The 18694-nt window shown below is 44.8% G+C and overlaps 1 protein-coding gene across 11 annotated transcripts in view; it reads right to left on the bottom strand.

Moving 5' to 3' along the window:
• Window positions 1–18694, bottom strand: part of pnpla6 (patatin-like phospholipase domain containing 6) — a 118977-nt gene that overhangs the window by 26273 nt on the left and 74010 nt on the right. For 7 of the 11 annotated variants that reach the window (XM_077604359.1, XM_077604351.1, XM_077604357.1 and 4 more), the window contains 4 exons: window positions 14110–14266; window positions 12930–13046; window positions 12766–12835; window positions 202–318 (listed from right to left, as the gene is read on the bottom strand). In XM_077604359.1, coding sequence (XP_077460485.1) covers window positions 202–318; window positions 12766–12835; window positions 12930–13046; window positions 14110–14266 — 461 coding nt within the window. Of the gene's footprint in view, window positions 1–201; window positions 438–10289; window positions 10407–12765; window positions 12836–12929; window positions 13047–14109; window positions 14267–18694 lie in introns of those variants that run through there. The other 4 variants (XM_077604352.1, XM_077604354.1, XM_077604361.1 and 1 more) reach the window with 3 other exon arrangements.

Here is an 18694-nt window from a genome sequence, read left to right as displayed (position 1 = left end):
ATAGCACCAATCTGACTGACAGTGAGCAACTGGAAACTTGACTTTTGGTATCAAAATTGATTTGCAAACGTGAATATACCCTTAACATATGTTGTTGCCTTGCATCTCTTAAACCACCAAACAAGATATCCCCAATCCACGTCACTACTTCCCCTGGTCCATCGTGTTGGTGGATTCTGAGATTGTACCACCTTTACTTGCCTGGCAGGTTGTTGATGTAGCCACCATCCATAAGCAAGCTCCCATCTTTGGGATCGCAGAGAGGCGGCAGGTACCCGGATAGGGTCATGCTCGCCCGTACATAGCGCCATAGAGAGCCTGGCACACCCGGGATGTTAATTAGTGTTGATGCCGACCACAGCCCAACAGAGATCAGTCCCGTACGGGGAGATGATCTCTGCGGTGTTTGGGATTGTAGTTCTGCCCGTCATTAGTCTCTGATATACAGCAGAGCAAACCTCATTAGCATGCACACAGATCAAATGTGACTTGTGAAGCAGACAAAAGACAAATAGCAGTGTGACAAATGGCAATCACAGAGCACCAAGGCTGTACAAATCTCCAAATTCTGTCTAAACAATGGCACTTGATAATGGCAAATGTTCAAAGTAGTCATAATTAAGAAACACTTTTGATACTCAAGGAAGCAGGTATTTTGAAACAGGTTTTACGATTGTTCTTGGAAACAACAGCTTGCCCAATTCTGCAGTACAGTTCAGTAAGAGCAGGGGGCAGGCGCTAACAGAGACCTACATGGATTGGAAGAATAAGATGCACAGCAAAAATGCACCAAATTGCAACCGTGCATTAAAAGCATTTGTGAAATGTGATGAGATTTTAATTAATTAATTATTTTTTGAGGGCAGATTTATTTTCATTTTATATCCCGATAACATTGGGCAACAGCAGGATCCAGAACACTTACTCTCATTAAGGGAAACAAAGTACAGAAATAAAAAGGACAAAGTTATGGTCATTGAATCAACATTTTAACATGCACAAAGCAGCAAGAAAATCTAGGGGTGGAGAAAGTTTTTTCTGAAGGAACAACTCAAAATGTTCCTTCAGGTCTAGATGAACTGAGAGATGACTTGAAATGAAACAATGGCAGCTAATGAATAAAAAAAAAAACCTTTTCACAGGGAAACGTTAAAGATGATGACTTATCGGTGGATTTTAGATGCTGCAAAAGTAGTTCCAATTAAAAAATAAAAACATTGCAAATTTATATTTTACCCAAATGCATCACTTTGTACTAATGGATGACAATGCTGAAATGTCAAAATACTATATCCAAATATATTTAAAGTTGTATGAAAAATAGGTAGGACTTTAAGCATACACATAGAATAACCTAGGTTAGTGGAAGCTTCAAACTAATTCGCACCTGACTTTGAGAAATAACTGCAGGGTTTCTCCCAGTAAATTATAGCCCTACGGTCATCCTTCACTTCTTTGCAGCTTCACTCTCTCATTAAATTAGGTATCTAAATAAAAGATATTCGTAAAAATGTCAAAATTCCCGTTGAAATTCGCAAGCGGAAGACACTTCTTACGCTTGCCACTCACAAAAAAAAATAGCTGAGGACAGGGGACCGTCACTCAACTCAGCTCCGAAGAACTAAAATGGCAAGCACTGGCTATCGCTCTTATCCGAAAATAGAGCTCTATGAGCGGGCTTGATGTCAGGGAGCCTCGGTGAGGGTGGATTTTTCCAGAAAAGCAAGCTCTGGGAACCTTACGGCGGACAACGCCGCCCTTATCCAAAAATAGAGCTCTCTGGATGGGTAAGAAGGCTGGACAGCGCGGAGGGACGAAATGGAAATTTAATTAAGGGGAACAACATGTGGTCTTAGTACTTCGAGAAATGGGCAAGAAATTTTCAATATGGCTCACAGTTTGAAACAAAGTGTCCATGAGATTGATGACATGTTCATAGCCATTGAATATGACAATTGTCTTGACAGTGTCATGTCCTTGTACAAAACCATATTTGTACAAAAAAGAAACAGCAGTCACAACTCCCCATCACTATGTTTCTTGTGGGGCAAAAACCTTCTTAACAACCTCCTCTTGCTGACCAGACAACACCTCTCGAATCTGACGAATATTTACCTGATTTGGAATAAAGCTCTCAATAACCTGCGCACTATACCATCATCATCTTCACTTCACCTTAATCCTACTGCACAGGTCTCTCTCTCTCATTGTTGTTTTTTGGATTAAGAGTAAGCAGAGAAAATGTATTGTCAGAGGTGCGTAGAGTATTTAAAGTAAAGTTTAGTGGTTGGGTAACACTGGCTTAACCAACCAGGGAAAATTATCAGACAGGGCTAACTGATTTCATGCCAGGCCCAATAAAAAAAAGATTTCCTTTAATTTTGTGAGCAGTGTATACGTCAAAGCATTGATACATCTACAAATCCGTCAAAGTCCTCATCTTCTGTATGCACCGTGATGAGTTTGGCCAAGTGTCCGAGTTTGTCGTCCAACACGCAGGGTTCTATCTCACTGTCAGAGTCGTCGTTGACAGCTTCTGTAAAAGTGATGTTGGCTTTGGTGAAAGCTTGAACTACAGTGCTAGCCTACACTTTAGCCCAGGCTTCCACAATCCATTCACAAATCGTCCCATAACTAGCCGACGCTGCCTGCCAGTCTTTGTATAACTATGTTTGCCATCCATCGCTTCCAAGCCTTAGTCCATGGAAACTCAGCTTTGTCTTTTTTACTTGTCAAGCCTGATTTTCCAGCTACCTTCACTTGCGAACCGAGGACTCGTTTAAGTTTAATTGTCTTGCTGCATCTTGATTTCCATGTTACTCCACATAACTCATAGCTTCCAGTTTGAACTGTGCCTTCCTTGTAAGTGTATCTCTTTGCAGCTGCCCTTTTCAGGGGTAAAAACGATATTGTTTTGCAAACCACTCCTTCGCCAGGTGAAGGGAGTTTAACGACACAAAAAAGAGTTAGTGTTGCGTACACAGTGATGTGCCAATGCGAGGCTCTTATTGGTGTGTTCAGGACTCCTTTCTCTCACCAATGGGTTCCACATTTTACCTTACCATGAGAGCCAAATGCTGTTACGATCACGCCGCGTCGCTGCATCGACGCGGCGCGATCGGGAATATTTTAGGGGACCCATGCGCAGGAGACGTGAGTTGACTCGAGCCAGTTCACTTCAAACTACATTCTTTAATGAATAAACAAAGGTCTACAAATCCACAATGGCCTGGAACAGAACGGCAGCATGCTACGCGCACGCACAAACAAAAGAGACGATCCGGCCATGGTCCTCTCACTCATTGCTCCTTAAATAATAAAGCCAGGAAGCAATCAGCAGATTGACTGCAGCTGCTTCCCTGACGGCACGTCAGGAGGGACAAAACAGGCCACTCCTGACAGTACCTCCCCTCTAACGGACGGATCCTAGACGTCATAATGCCGGACGTCCATGAAAAGTGAAAGCAAAAAATCAGGCTTTTGAGCTCCGTTCTCATCGTCCGGGGGGCGTCCCCGCCAGCCGTGAAGAGACGAGAGAGGAGCCGGTCCGGCGGGCGTCCGCGCCGGCCGGTGACGAGGCGTGGGAGTGGCCGGCCTGGCGGCCGTCCGTGCCGGCCAGAGACGAGGTGAGGAAGTGGTCGGTTCGGCGGGCGTCCGCGCCGGCCGATGACGAGGCGTGGGAGTGGTCGGTCCGGCGGGCGTCCGCGCTGGCCGATGACGAGGCGAGGAAGTGGTCGGTCCGGCGGGCGTCCGCGCCGCCGATGACGAGGCGTGGGCTTAGCCGGTGACGAGGTATCGAGGTGGGCGGTCGGGCGGGCGTCCGCGCCGGCCTGAGACGAGGCATCGAGGTGGGCGTCCGCGCCGGCCTGAGACAAGGCTTAGGAGGGGCCTATCCGGCGGGCCTCCACGTCGGCCCTTGGAGAGGAGTGGGAGTAGCCGGTCCGGCGGGCCTCCCTGCTGGTCCTTAAGGAGCTGGCCAAGCCCCCCGCCCTTAACAGACACCAGAATCTTAGAACGGTCGTCGGGCACCTTACCCTGGCTGCTCGGGGGGCCGCCTGCCCCCTCGGCCGAGAGGGCCGGAGAGTCGCTCTTGCCGCCAACCCCCTCGTCCGGGGGTGCCGGATAGTTGCTCTCGCTGTCGCCGGCCCCCTCGTCCGGGGGCGCCGGCGAGTCGCCCTTGCCACTGTCGCCGGCCCCCTCGTCCAGGGGCGCCGGAGAGTCGCTCTCGCCGCCGTCGCGGGCCCCCTCGTCCAAGGGTGCCGGAGGGTCGCTGCCGCCGTCGCCGGGCCCCTCGTCCAAGGGCGCCGGAGGGTCGCTGCCGCCGTCACCGGGCCCCTCGTCCAGGGGCGCCGGAGAGTCGCTTTGGGCATCGCCGGCCCTGTCGTCCAGGGGCCCCGGCGCGTCACCGCCGCTTCCGGGCGGGCAAGAGCTGGGCGGGCAAGCGCTGGGCGGGCAAGCCCTGGGCGGGCAAGCGCTGGGCGGGCAAGCGCTGGGCGGGCAAGAGCTGGGCAGACCGGAACTGAGCGACCAGGAATCGGGCGACCAGGAACCGGGCGACCAGGAACCAAGCGACCAGGAACCGGGCGACCAGGAACCGGGCGACCAGGAAACAAGTGACCAGGAACTGGGCGACCAGGAACTGGGCGACCAGGAACTGGACGGACCAGCCGGCACCGGAAGCCTGGTTCGTGGCTTCGGCACGGGTGCGACTGGCGGCCCAGGTGGCAAAGGGAGTAACTTGCGTGGCTTGGGCACGGGTCTTTGAGAAGCTTGAAGCGGCGTGGTCGGCCGAGAAGCTTGGAGCGGCGTGGTCGGCCGAGAAGCTTGGAGCGGCGTGGTCGGCCGAGGAGCTTGGAGCGGCGTGGTCGGCCGAGGAGTTTGGAGCGGCGTGGTCGGCCGAGGAGCTTGGAGCGGCGTGGTCGGCCGAGGAGCTTGGAGCGGCGTGGTCGGCCGAGGAGCTTGGAGCGGCGTGGTCGGCCGAGGAGCTTGGAGCGGCGTGGTCGGCCGAGGAGCTTGGAGCGGCGTGGTCGGCCGAGGAGCTTGGAGCGGCGTGGTCGGCCGAGGAGCTTGGAGCGGCGTGGTCGGCCGAGAAGCTTGGTCAGGGGCTCGAGCGTCCAGGCCCTCCTTCTGCTTCTCCCTGCGGCATGGCGCTCGCCGCCGCCTCCGGGAGGGCGTCACAGCACACCGGCTGCCACGTGGTGGCCCATCGTAGCTGGCCAGCCGACCAGGTGAAAGACCTCGCTGCTGCGCCTCCCCAAAAAAACAAGACGGGCGGTGTTCGAAACTCCTAACGGAGCCCCCCCGCCGGCCAGCACGTGGTGGTCCCTTGTAGATGGCCCACCCACCTGGCAGATCATGGTCGGGGTAATCCAAGTCGGAGTAATCGGAGGAGTCTTGGTCAACGTCCTCCGGTGGAGCGTATCGGAGTCCGAACCGGCTAAGAAAATCACTGTCCGAGTCCGAATCTCCAGCATACAAATCTATTAGCTCCCGATCGTCCTCACCTTCAGAAAAGTCAGAGTCCCAACCGACAAAGATTTGGCGTTCCAATGGGGCCGAGGGAGGCTGGGGATTCTCCCTCCATTGAGAAAAAAACTCGCTGGAGTCTGAATTCAAATAACTGGGGCGATGAACTGAGGGTGTCGGAGCCTTGGAATTATGATTTAGCTGTGCTCGCAGTCCGGTGCGACGGGTTGAGCGGAGGGTGGGTTTAAAGGTGGATGGAGGCTCAGTACTACCTCTTAGTCGAGACTCCTCCGCTGCCCAAACGTCTCTGAGGTGCCCACGCCAAGTGTCCATTATAGACTCCCTAATAGACTCTGTGGGGCCTCTCAGTGAATCCATGTCATCGCGGGGCATCAAAAAGGGTGGCTGGCGTCAACGAGAGCGTCGGCGCGAGCGTGGGTAGCCTCCCGCTGGGTCCATTATGGCCGGATCATTCTGTTACGATCACGCTGCGTTGCTGCATCGACACGGCGCGATCGGGAATATCTTAGGGGACCCATGCGCAGGAGACGTGAGTTGACTCGAGCCAGTTCACTTCAAACTACATTCTTTAATGAATAAACAAATCCACAATGGCCTGGAAGAACGGCAGCATGCTACGCGCACGCACAAACAAAAGAGACGATCCGGCCATGGTCCTTTCACTCATTGCTCCTTAAATAATAAAGCCAGGAAGCAATCAGCAGATTGACTGCAGCTGCTTCCCTGACGGCACGTCAGGAGGGACAAAACAGGCCACTCCTGACATATGCACCCATCTAAAGAGACATATATGGCCCGCAAGCCATAGCCTGGGCTATGGCCTACAGTAGTGTTGAAACCTTTTGGTTGCAAATAAACTGTTGAAATCCCTAATGAAATTGGCATAGTCCACGGGGAAACTACAAGAATATAATGACTTTAATATCTTAATTTTGACATTTTTTACTATCCACCTTAAGGCAGTAATGCACCCCATCTTTTTTAAAACATTTTTTATGTATTTTAATTTGTAGGATCAGGGCAGAGCTGACCTCTCTCAACAATGAAACCATTAAATTCACAGTGAAATTCACATTTCACAGTCTTCACGAACAATCTATTTACAAGAAGGCACTGCAGAATCATGCAGACATGCTGGCGGTGGTCAGTTAAGTTCTAGAAAATCTGAATATCATCCAAAGACACAACACAAAAGATGTTCAACATATCCCATAGGACATTATTTATGAGGATCTGAAATGTTGCAAGTGCATTAGTAACGCAAAAGGCATCACAAGGTACTCGAAGTGCCCGAGCGGAGTCATAAAAGTGTGTTTCCACTCGTACGGCAGCGAGCAATTAGGAAATGTAGTCCCGTAACGCCTCCTAGTGGTTTCTAGACTTTAAATAATCTTGAGCTGGTCAAAGGTGCAATGGGTAAACGCTTAAATGTGCAGCCATATAGACGATGCGGAGGAATGGTCTCCGCACTCAAAACGGGATTGAGGTCGTGGTATTCAGATGGGAGATTAACCAAATTAACTGGCTCATTAAAATGTTAGGGGGCTGATGGTCAAAAACTAATGAGCACTGGTGTAAAATTTGCCAGTATGCACCAGGCTCTCCCCGTGCAACGATTGAGGTGCAGCAAGATCGGCTCCTGAAAAGATGCCTCAGTGTAGTTTGGAGAAAGGACGGACTGGTCGGATGCTGTTGGAGGGTTGACCATCTCAATGGATCGTGTAGTTTAGGGGTGTCAAACCGATTCCGCAGAGGGCCGCAGTGGGTCCTGGTCTTTGTTCCAACAGAGCCAGTGCCGACAGTTTAACCAATGAGGTGTAACATAAGTAGCACCTGACTTTAATCAACTGATTACACTTGCAAAAGGTATCCTCTTGTTCAGTTGGAATGAAAACCTGCACCCACTGCAGGCCTTTGAGGACCGGTTTGACACCCCTGCAATAGGTAATGTCAATCTATCAATCTTCATTGACAGCCTTCCTATCATATCTGCCAATCCATGCAGTGACTCCTTTCTGAGTCTGTGGGATCCATTTTGGCTGGACTATTCTGTTATGAAGCGGCAAGCAGTTGAAAGTAGATCCAAACACAAACTCAGAAGTAGGAATGCAAATGAGCGAGAAACTTTATTTACAACCAAAAACAGCATGAAATAGTCGGAGAGTGAACTAAGAACAGCAAAGTGCCAAATAAGTATAAAAATAAATACAGTAATCCCTTGATTATCACGGTTAATGTAGACCAGACATGGCTGCGATAAATGAAAAACCGTGAAGTAGGGTCACCCCCAATGTTCCCTCTAAGATGCGCGCGTGCGCAATTGCGCACTACTCTCGTCTTCTCTGCGCAGCAGCAATCATATGGCGCGCAGTAAATAAAATCCCCATTTTTTTTACCCCTTTCCCCATGATGGCGCCGTTTAAGCGGGAGCCAGTGGCAGTAGCTCTGTCCACTCGTATGTTTTTCGTGTTTTACAGCATGTTTTACATGAAAAATTAGAGGGAACATTGACATGCACCTGCTTGTGGCAGGTGTGATACTGGTGTGCCCATAGCGAGCAATGATGATGTCGTGACCGGATGATTCGCCTAAAGACGTTTCGCCGACGGACATTTGACAGACGGACAGGTCGCCGAATGAACGTTCGTTCAAACAGCGTTTAATGATTAAATACAAATACTAGTATTTGTTAGTTTAATGATTAAATACAAATACTAGTATTTGTTAGTTTAATGATTAAATACAAATACTAGTATTTGTATTTAATCATTAAACGCTGTTTTCAGCTGGATTTGACCGAGTTTGAGAGCATTTTGAGCCGTTTGGCGAATGGACGTATATGGACGTTTTTTTTTGCCTCCATCGCGACATCATCGCAACATTTTACCGAGGAATTCACTTCCCTGGGCTCGGTTCTAATGTCCAAAGAGCTCCAGTATTTGTATTTAATCATTAAACGCTGTGTTCGGCTGGATTTGACCTAATTTGAGAGCATTTTGAGCCGTTTGGCGAATGGACGTATATAGACGTTTTTTTGCCTCCATCGCGACATCATCGCGACATTTTACCGAGGAATTCACTTCCCTGGGCTCGGTTCTAATGTCCAAAGAGCTCCAGTATTTGTATTTAATCATTAAACGCTGTGTTCGGCTGGATTTGACCTAATTTGAGAGCATTTTGAGCCGTTTGGCGAATGGACGTATATAGACGTTTTTTTGCCTCCATCGCGACATCATCGCGACATTTTACCGAGGAATTCACTTCCCTGGGCTCGGTTCTAATGTCCAAAGAGCTCCAGTATTTGTATTTAATCATTAAATGCTGTTTTAGGATGGATTTGACCCGATTGTTGTCATTTTACGGCTCGGTTCAGCTACATCTGCCCGCCCAAGAGTGCTTATTCCCGGGCTGCCATTGATGGTAGACTAATAAATTGAGAGTGATGAGCGGCAAAGGGAAATGAATCATTGAGTTTTACTATAATTTGGACAACGCCGGCGGCGGGCCGGATTAAAAATCCTAACGGGCCGTATATGGCCCGCGGGCCGAGGTTGAAAAACTTGTACACACACAATCCGGGGGCGGGGCGAGCGCGCGAATCCCGTTTCGGCGAAACCTCCGTTCGGCGGAACGTCCATTCGGCGACCTGCCCGTCTGTCAAACGTCCGTCGGCGAAACGTCTTTAGGCGAATCATCCGAGTACCGATGATGTCGCTCACATTCGTACTCAGTGCGCTCAGGGAGGTTGTCTTTCTGCCGACCAACGAAAAATTAGAGGGAACATTGGTCACCCCTATTTATTTTATTTTTTTACTTCAGTGCTGAGTTATAGTAGCAAGCGGAGGACAGAGCAGTGGCTTCCGCCCACGAGTTTCAGCATGGATTTTCAATTTTTTATGAACTTTAAAAATATTATTATTTTTTTTACTTCAGTGCTGAGTCCTAGTAGCTTCAGCGTGGATTTTCACATTTTTATGAACTTTAAAAAAAATGTACAAAAAAAAATCCCCCAGAAAAAAAATCAGCGATGCAGTGAAGCCACGAAAGTTGAAGGCACGATATTCGAGGGATACTGTATAACAATCAGAAGGGAGGAGACCTCAGGAGGAACGTCAAGCACACATGGCGGTAGGCAAAATGCAATAGTCCGGCAGCCGTTGCCTGTTACCTGAGTCCTTAACTAAGTACTCCTAATGCACAGCAGGTGTACTGCTCTGGCCCACCCACTCCCCTAAACAAGGTGCTGGAGAAGAGGAAATTACACGGGAGCCAGACAAGGACATGACATCATATTCTGAACCACTTTGTCCTCACTAGGGACACGCGTGTGCTGGGCTAGCTAACAAAGGGCAGAAGGCAGGGTACTCCTTGAACTGATTGCCAGCCAATCGCAGGGCATATAAAGATTATCAATCCAAAGACAAATATGGGTAAAAAAATTCAGAGGACACAACCAGCCTTACAATGATGCAAACCAATAAGTTAACCGTACTGTATGATTCCCATATAATCAAGAGAAGAAAAAATTGCCCAAGAAAAAGGTAAATGTAAAACCTAATGAAGAAAATGAAGTGTCCTAATGACTCTAACCTATGCAACATTATACTACTAAAAATAAGACACTTCAATTAACACCTCTCCTCCCAAATAATGGACTTAGTCTAGCTGGTCAGGGTGGAGTGAGTTAGTTCGGATCAAGAAAAAAGTTTGGAACAGAAAACCATTTGTAAAGCCATAGTTAGTTAATTTTGAAGGTAAGTGAGGACCCGGAGAATTAGTGTGCAGGTGTTTTAGGATCTGACCTGGAACATTGTTTACATAGCAACCATCCACAAGCAAGTGGCCATCCTTGGGATCGCAGAGGGGAGGTAAATAGGGGGTGTAGGAGGCGCTGGCTCTAACATACTGCCAGACGCAACCTGTCAGGAAATTGAGATGAAGGAGGAAAACATCAAATGGGAATCAAATTGCCATCAGAAAAAAAGGAAAAAAGTGTGAAAGGAAAAAACAGTAAATTGCCTTGGGCATAAATGAGGTGCAATGTGTCATTAACTAAATTAATGCTAAATCAACCAGTAAATATTTTACCTCACATAAAAAAAACAAAATCAGTAGCTTTCAGTGACTGTGTACTAAAACCTAGACAAGCCCTTTAAGTCACCCATAATACATAACCTAATGTAACTAGATGTCAAGTCGGTTTGAAGTTTTATAAATAAAAAAGATAAACCTTGTTAGAGAACAAGCAAGAAAAGAGAACAGTAACGAATGAGAAAGAAAAAAGGATACTGTAAATAAGACTAAAGGAAAAGGAAGCCTAACACCACATTAGGTACTGTCAGTCATTTAATTGTGACGTCCAAATGATAACTTTTCTACACATTTATTGTAGGATTTGTGACTGGAATCAAAAACTGTACCATGCACTACTACATGAAGATAAATGAGTGAATAAAACATGGTGGGATGCCATTGTAGAAGAGAAAGGTTAAAATGGAGTGTTCTGGATCCTACATGCTGTCAATAGAGGGCATTGAAGGGATTAAATATTTGGGCTTTTTTCCTGCTCCACAAACTCTATAAGCATTTTGATTATGTATTTACAAAGTGAAATACAGCTGTTGAAAAACAATGACAAGGTAGTGCTTTGATATTTACATTGAAATGGAATTTATCAAAAAACAAACAAACAATTAGATGAAATGGAAATGAAAGAAACTGGTCAAGTAAACATTAAACAAAAAAGTCAGACAGAAAGGGAAAGGCTTTGCTGCAGCTGTAAAAAGTATACATGCCATGATGCAATATTATAGTATTGTACATTATATTGGCCTGAAGCACTCCAGCATCTAAACCTCACCCATCCAGCATCTTATGAAATTAAATACTGAAAATATTCTTATTCAAAAACATAGAATAACAATGTTTTTTTGTTTTTTTTTGTTTTTTAAAAGTACAGTCGTACCCCTATTTAACTCTAGGTACGAAATTTTCAGGTTACGGAAGTTTTTGAGATGCAAATGAGTGCCTCAAGATACGAAAACAAGATCTAAGTTACTAGTCGAGTCAGAACCGCAGCCTGCGGTGTGCGGAACTTCTGTTGTAGGGGCAGGTGATGGGGCTGATGGTCAGTAAAGAGGACATTGATGAGTTGGTTGAGGTGAACCAAAACAAACTCTCAACGGAGCAAGAGTTAATGCAACGCTCGGCAATACATGAGGAATTCAACGCAAAGGTGCCTGAGGATTAAGCAGCCACCATTCCAAAAGCACAAATGAGAAAAAAATGGTGGATTAATTTTACGGACTTTCCGACTTCATGGAAAAAACATCCTGAAAAAGTGTTCACGAGTCGTGCGCTCGCTCAGTTTGACGAAGTTTGTCTTGTGCATTTTAGAAACATTATTGTAACTCGTCAGAGGCAATTGTCTCTATATCGATTTTTCTCAAAACGTCCGTCAGCAAGCACTGCCAAAGGGGAACTTAAACCTAAACAGGTAAGAAGCCTTGACGATAAATAAAATGGGTGAAAAATTAGATGCCAAAAAAAATCATAAATCGTCAATGAAAAAGATTGAAAGTTCAATGTAATGTGGTTTTGTATTCTTTATTTTATGTTTATTAGATGTGTGCACACGTTCATGTGCTTTCCATCTCTTTTGTCCAACGTTAGCTTCCTGCGACTGAACACAAGTAGATTTTGCATGTCTATTATTCACTTTAATGGCTTACTAAACAATTTTATGATCATTTTCACTCATTTTTATGTGTCTACATCTTTCCTACAAAATTGGGACACTTTGATCAATTTTAAAGGGTTTAGTTGGTAGTTTTGTGAGGACCGCAGAACAAATTAGAGGATTTACATATAAAGTACTGCTCTACTTACAAAATTTTCAACTTACGAAAAAAGTCTGGAATCAATTAATTTTGTAAGTAGAGGTACGACTGTATTCTGTGTAATCGATGTGTGGGTAGCGAGGCCACAGAGTAGTCCTCCAGTCAATGTTAGTGACAATGCACATTAGCAATAATAGATGTACAAAAAATCCTGAAACAAATCAAGACAGCTGACTCATATATTCACTATATACTTTCACTTTTGAAAGCATTTTTTCAGAGAGGAATTTTTGTACCGAGGTTTAAACACAAAAGAGAAGTTCAATCAGCCCTGGACTTAATTTGTTTGGAAAAAAGGTCAAAGGTTTTAGGTTTGAAACCAAAGTTAAAAAAAAAAGGAATCTAAACTGTCAATGTCATTAAAACAGCTCCCACTTACCATCCTGGTGAATACGCATGGCAGACGCTGTGATATCTGTGGTAACATTAAAATACGGAAGCCACAAGTCCTGAAGACACAAATTGCATTGTAAGCAATTGTAAGTCCATTATTTTTTTACAAACTAATATTAATGGATTAAAGTGATTATAACAGTATATCACCTCAGCTTGCTTATCTTGAAAAACTTTGTAGATGCTTGTGTTGAATGCAGAGCCAGAGAACATGGATGTGATTGGATAGGTCAGGTCCAGGACTGTTTTGAATACAGAGTTCATGGCCTGTAGAAATAGACAAATCACTTAAACATTGACATCGTGTTTAACATCTAGGCTTTCATGGTTTAAAAAAAACATTGATTTTTTATCTTGCAAAGCAATTTTTACATTTTTCAATAACTGTTGAATGCATAAAACCAAGATTTTAAAATGAACTGATTACTTTTACAACAGAATTGCATAAATCATGTGCAATGGATCATAGCTCCAATGTGACAGGGACAATTTGGCACAAGATAAAATGGAGCGCTACACCACACATGATTCAAAGCATCACAGAAGCTCTGGTGGAAAAGTGTGTGCTTTCATAGTTTTTCCTACTGGTCTTCAATGCGATGTAAGAGGATGAACAGTGAAATTGCACAGCTTTTTAGGCTTTGTTATTTCACATTTCCCTTGCTTGAGCCTTAAACAAAATAACTTCTATATGAATAAAACTGTGTAATCGCATAGTGATAGATAATCAAGTATACAAACAGAAATACAAATTGTATAACTTGCATTTTCTGCAAAATTGAGGGTATTTTATCAAAACAGACAGTACCAAACAATAAATAAAGCACCAATTTATGGGCAGTCCCTAAACGCGCGACTGCGTTTGCAAGGTAGCTGCTCAGCACAGGTGTTTACAGCTGTTTCAAGAGCTGTAACCCAGTACCATTCACACAGAAAAAACTTCAAACTTTGAACAGCAGAAGTGACAGAAAACACAAAAAAACACAAAGCACGTCCAATCACCTGCACCTGATGTGGTTGAGGGCTAGTATTTATATGTTTAATCAAATGTTTTTTAGGTAGTGTACAGTGTACATTACACTTCCTAACATATCCTAGTGGTACTATCTGAGTCATACCGACCGGTACTGTACATTTTTCGAGGGCCTACCAGTAAACGTTTTGCAGGCTAGTACTTATTATTCCTGGAATTACCCATTAATAGAGAGGAAGCGAAAGTTGAACCGCGAAATGGTGAGGAACACTGTAAATGTTATGTCAAAATTGTATTAAATCATTAAAACCAAAACTATTATAGCAAATATTTCTGAATAGTATTATCAAGACTAACTTTCGACCACTCTCTGGCTCTCTGCTTGGTTCTGACGGCACTTCTTTCCTCAGCATAGAGAGCACCAATGAATGAACCGATAGATGTCCCGCCAACCATGTCAATGGGAATCCCAGCTTCCTCCATAGCTTTAATTACACCAACATGAGAGCAACCCCTGCAGAAGACAAACACTTGGGCATTAGATGTTACACAAATGTAAGGTGTACTAGCCTTGGGAAAACGTATGGAAACACTAGTTCTGGGTAAGCACTCACTCAGACATTTTATTCTGTAGAACAGGGGTGCTCATTACGTCGATTGCAATCTACCAGACGCATTATATGACGCCTTTAACAATCATCAGGCTCATCAGGATCTTCTTATGTGTGGTGCCAACAGCCTTGTCAAACGAGTTGTAACAGCTGCTGATTTGTCCCTTCCTCCGAAATCAGTGCCGAGTGAAAAAATCACAAACACATACGCATACGCATGCACACACACGCACACAAGCACAAACGCACACGCACACACACCCTAGACCAATGCAAATTCTAGGATTTTAAGAGCAGCAACATAGCTCTCTTTCACAGTGCCGGTCTGTTAACGTGCAATAAAGTTGAATTGCACATTGATGAATGCAACATAATTTGTAAGCATTCTCAATATATTTCTTAATAAATATATGGATAGAATAGAGCATTTTGACTTGGTAATTTCTTTAGAATAACAACATAAATAACAGGAGAGCTTTGGTGGTGGCCTGGAGGGAAAAAAAGTTAGGTAGATCACGGGAGGTTGGCTCCTTGAAAAGTGTGAGCACCGTTTTCTTATATATTTTTTTAAGTGCAACTGTGGCATTCAGAAACACTAAAAGAAATGGGTAAAAACACTTTGGTCGACATTAAATGTAAATAGGTTTTTGCCGAAACATGGAAAAAATATGGAATTACTCAATTCTGAGGGAAAAAAATTGCAATCACTTGATTTTAAGAAGAAAATAAGGGCACAACCCCCGCAATTTCCTTTCGTTAATTGGGCACCCACATTCTATTAGATCTGCTCATTAGCCAGCAGTTAAACACAGTGCAGTTACCACACTTTGGAGGGCTGCTGGGTCAAGTGGATTGGCAATTTACTAGGTGCATTACCCTCCTTTGGTTTTAGTTTGGGTATCACAAGTGTTGACATAAAGAGTTCCGGTTCGCTGAAAATGTCATTGTTTTTGTCATTAGTGAATTGAATGCTTTTATTATCTTATACAAGTACAATGAGAATTAAAGCTTCACCATGAAGAGCATATGGAAATAAAAAGTCATGCAAAGATTTATATAAAATAAAAATCAAGTGAGGTAAAAAAGTGGGTACGCGGTCGATTGGTCGCCGGTCTTTTGGTCACCGGTCTTTTGGTCGCGGTCTTTAGGTCGCCCGGAAGTTTGGTCGTCGTCTCTTGGGTCGCCGGTCTTTTTTGTCGCCGGTCTTTTTTGTCTCCAGTCTATGGGTCGTCTTTTGGTCGCCTGATCGGCTACTGCCATCTACTGTCAATTTATCAAATAGCAGATGGTGTTTTTATTGAAGCAGTCCAATGAACCTTCATTCTCTCTGGAGAACTTGCAATGTTGAAATACTTTAGATTAGATGGTCATTTTATCAAACAAATAAAAGCATTAGTATACTTTTAGTTGGACAGTATTTAGATCATTTCAACAGTATTTAGACTCTAAAATTTAGAGTCTAAATACTGTTGAAACGATCTAAATACTGTTGAAACGATCTAAATACTGTTGAAACGATCTAAATACTGTTAAAACGATCTAAATACTGTTGAAACTATCTAAATACTGTTGAAACGATCTAAATATCTAATATCAAAATATCAATAAGAGCACTCATTTAACACATCAATAAGAGCACTCATTTAACACATCGGCTGCTGCCATTGACTGTCATAGGCGTCCAATGAACCTTCATTCTCTCTGGGAGAACTTGCAATGTTGAAATACTTTAGATTAGATGGTCATTTTTATCAAACATCAAAATATCAATAAGAGCACTCATTTGACACATCGGCTGCTGCCATCGACTGACATAGGCGTCCAATGAACCTTCATTCTCTCTGGGAGAAATGAGAGCACTCATTTAACACATCAGCTGCTGCCATCGACTGTCATTTTAGCTCCAGTATTTGTATTTCATCACTAAGTGCTGATTTTACCGCATTTTAGTGCATTTTTGGCACTTTTGCGAATGGTCGCATATCGTCGCATTTGGTCGCGCCGACTTTTATCGCTGTCTTTCCCCCGGGAAAATCACCCCCAGAGCCCAGTAGTCATGTCTGATAAGCTCCGGTATTTGTATTTCATCAATAAGTGCGCATTTTACCCCGTTTTAGTGAAATTTAGGCCCTTTCGCAAATGGTCGTCGCATTTGGTCGCGCCGAGGTTTATAGCTGTCTTTCCCCCGGGAAAATCACCCCCAATTAATGTCTGAAAAGCTCCAGTATTTGTATTTAATCATTAAATGCTGTTTTTAAAACTATTACTCCGCTTTTGCAACACTTTTCTGGGCATTCTTAACCATTTTTCTACCTTAAGAGAGATTCTCCCATTCATTCTCCCAGAGAGAATGAAGGTTCATTGGACGCCTATGACAGTCAATGGCAGCAGCCGATGTGTTAAATGAGTGCTCTTATTGATATTTTGATGTTTGATAAAAATGACCATCTAATCCAGGGGTCTCAAACTCGCGGCCCGCGGGCCAACTGCGGCCCCCCGGACAATAATTTGCGGCTCCCGTCTTAATATGAAAGATTAATGTTCGTGCGGCCCGCAAGATTGATAGAATGGCACTTGTTGTGTTCGGAGTTGAATGAACCAATCACGGTGAGGTATACAGCTCTGGAGGGCAGGACATCGGCCGGGCTGTCCAGTGCCTCGCTCACTCACTCATTCATTCCTCCAATCAGCTGGGCGGAGGAGAAGCCGTGAAGCCGATCACTCCGCTCGGCACGCACTGTCCTCCGCTGCTCTCAGCATAGAACTGAATGAGGCGCTATGATCCGTGATCCAGCCTGTGTCTGTGTCTGTAGCCATCTCCGCGAGTGAAACTGAAACTTAACAGTAAGTGCGTTAACATGACACTTGAGAAATTCAGAGAACTACCGTAATCCAATACGATCGGAGAGCGAAAGTGCACATGCGCCACAGACCCGCGCGACTGTTAAAGGGTTAAAGCAGGGGTCGGGAACCTTTTTGACATAGAGAGCCATAAACAATTCCTATTTTCAAATTTTATTCCTTGAGAGACATACTCTGAATTTAAGAGTAAAAATGTGAAAATTAGATGTGATTTTTCTTTTTTGGGTCATTTTACCACCTTCACAGTACAATTCTTTTGACAACACGGTTACTTAGTTGCTAATCAATGAAAATATGCATGCAGAAAAGTTTAATTAAAAGAAAAAGATGATTGAAGTTAGAGGTAGTGTCAGCGCCATAGTGCCGACGTGACGCTCCTATTGGTGCATTCGGGACTCGGCTCTGTGACCAGCGGTTTAAAAACATATTTTACCTCACAAGTTAGCGAAGAGCCACATGCGCCCATCAGAAGAGCCACATATGGCTCCCGAGCCATAGGTTCCCTACCCCTGGGTTAAAGTTTAAGTTCAACCCGAGACTCATTCCAAGTGGAAACACATATTACAGAGCCCCAGAGATGTCTCTTTCAAAGCCTGCCATGAAGAGAAAGGTCGGTGATGAGCACAGACAGTTTCAAGAAAAGTGGGGAGTGCAATATTTCTTTGTTGAGCACAGGGGCACCCCGACGTGTCTCATTTGCACTGAAAAAGTTGCGGTGCACAAGGAATACAACTGGGAACGTCATTATACTACGAGACATGCTGATGAGTACGAAAAATACCAGGGAGATGAGAGAGCCAACCAGGTGGCCAGTCTTAAAACACGTCTTCTGAGGCAACAGGATTTCTTCAAGAAGGCTACCAAAGACAGTAATGCAGCAGTCAAAGCTAGCTACGCCGTTTGTGGGTTAATTGCTAAAGCAGGAAAGCCATTCACAGAAGGTGAATTTATCAAAAAGTGCATATTACAGGCTGCACATTTTATCTGTCCAGAAAAGAAAAGTCGTTCAAACACATCGGCCTTTCTGCCAACACCGTGGCAGAGCGCATTTCTGGCCTGTCAAGTGACATTTATGATCAACTGTGTGAGAAAGCACAATGTTTCAGTGTATATTCAGTGGCTCTTGATGAGACCACAGACATCACAGACACTGCCCAGCTCGCAGTATATGTCCGTGGTGTTGATGACAATTTTGAAGTGATGGAGGAGTTGCTCACAGTAATTCCAATGCATGCCAGACCACCGCTAAGGAAATATTTCACCAGCTGTGTGATGCCATTGAGAATGCCAGTTTGCCATGGAAGAGCTTTGTTGGAATAACAACCGATGGAGCCCCATCAATGACAGGGAGGAAGAATGGACTGGTAGAACTTGTTCAAAAAAACTGGAAGAGGAGGTTGTGGAGGAGGCCATATCTCTGCACTACATTATCCATCAGCAGGCCCTTTGCAGCAGATGCCTGAAGTTTG

This window comes from Stigmatopora argus, chromosome 7 (assembly GCF_051989625.1).
Source record: "Stigmatopora argus isolate UIUO_Sarg chromosome 7, RoL_Sarg_1.0, whole genome shotgun sequence".
NCBI lineage: Eukaryota > Metazoa > Chordata > Actinopteri > Syngnathiformes > Syngnathidae > Stigmatopora > Stigmatopora argus.
The sequence above is the reverse complement of the archived record's forward strand: the minus strand, read 5'-3'. Positions and strand labels throughout refer to the sequence as shown.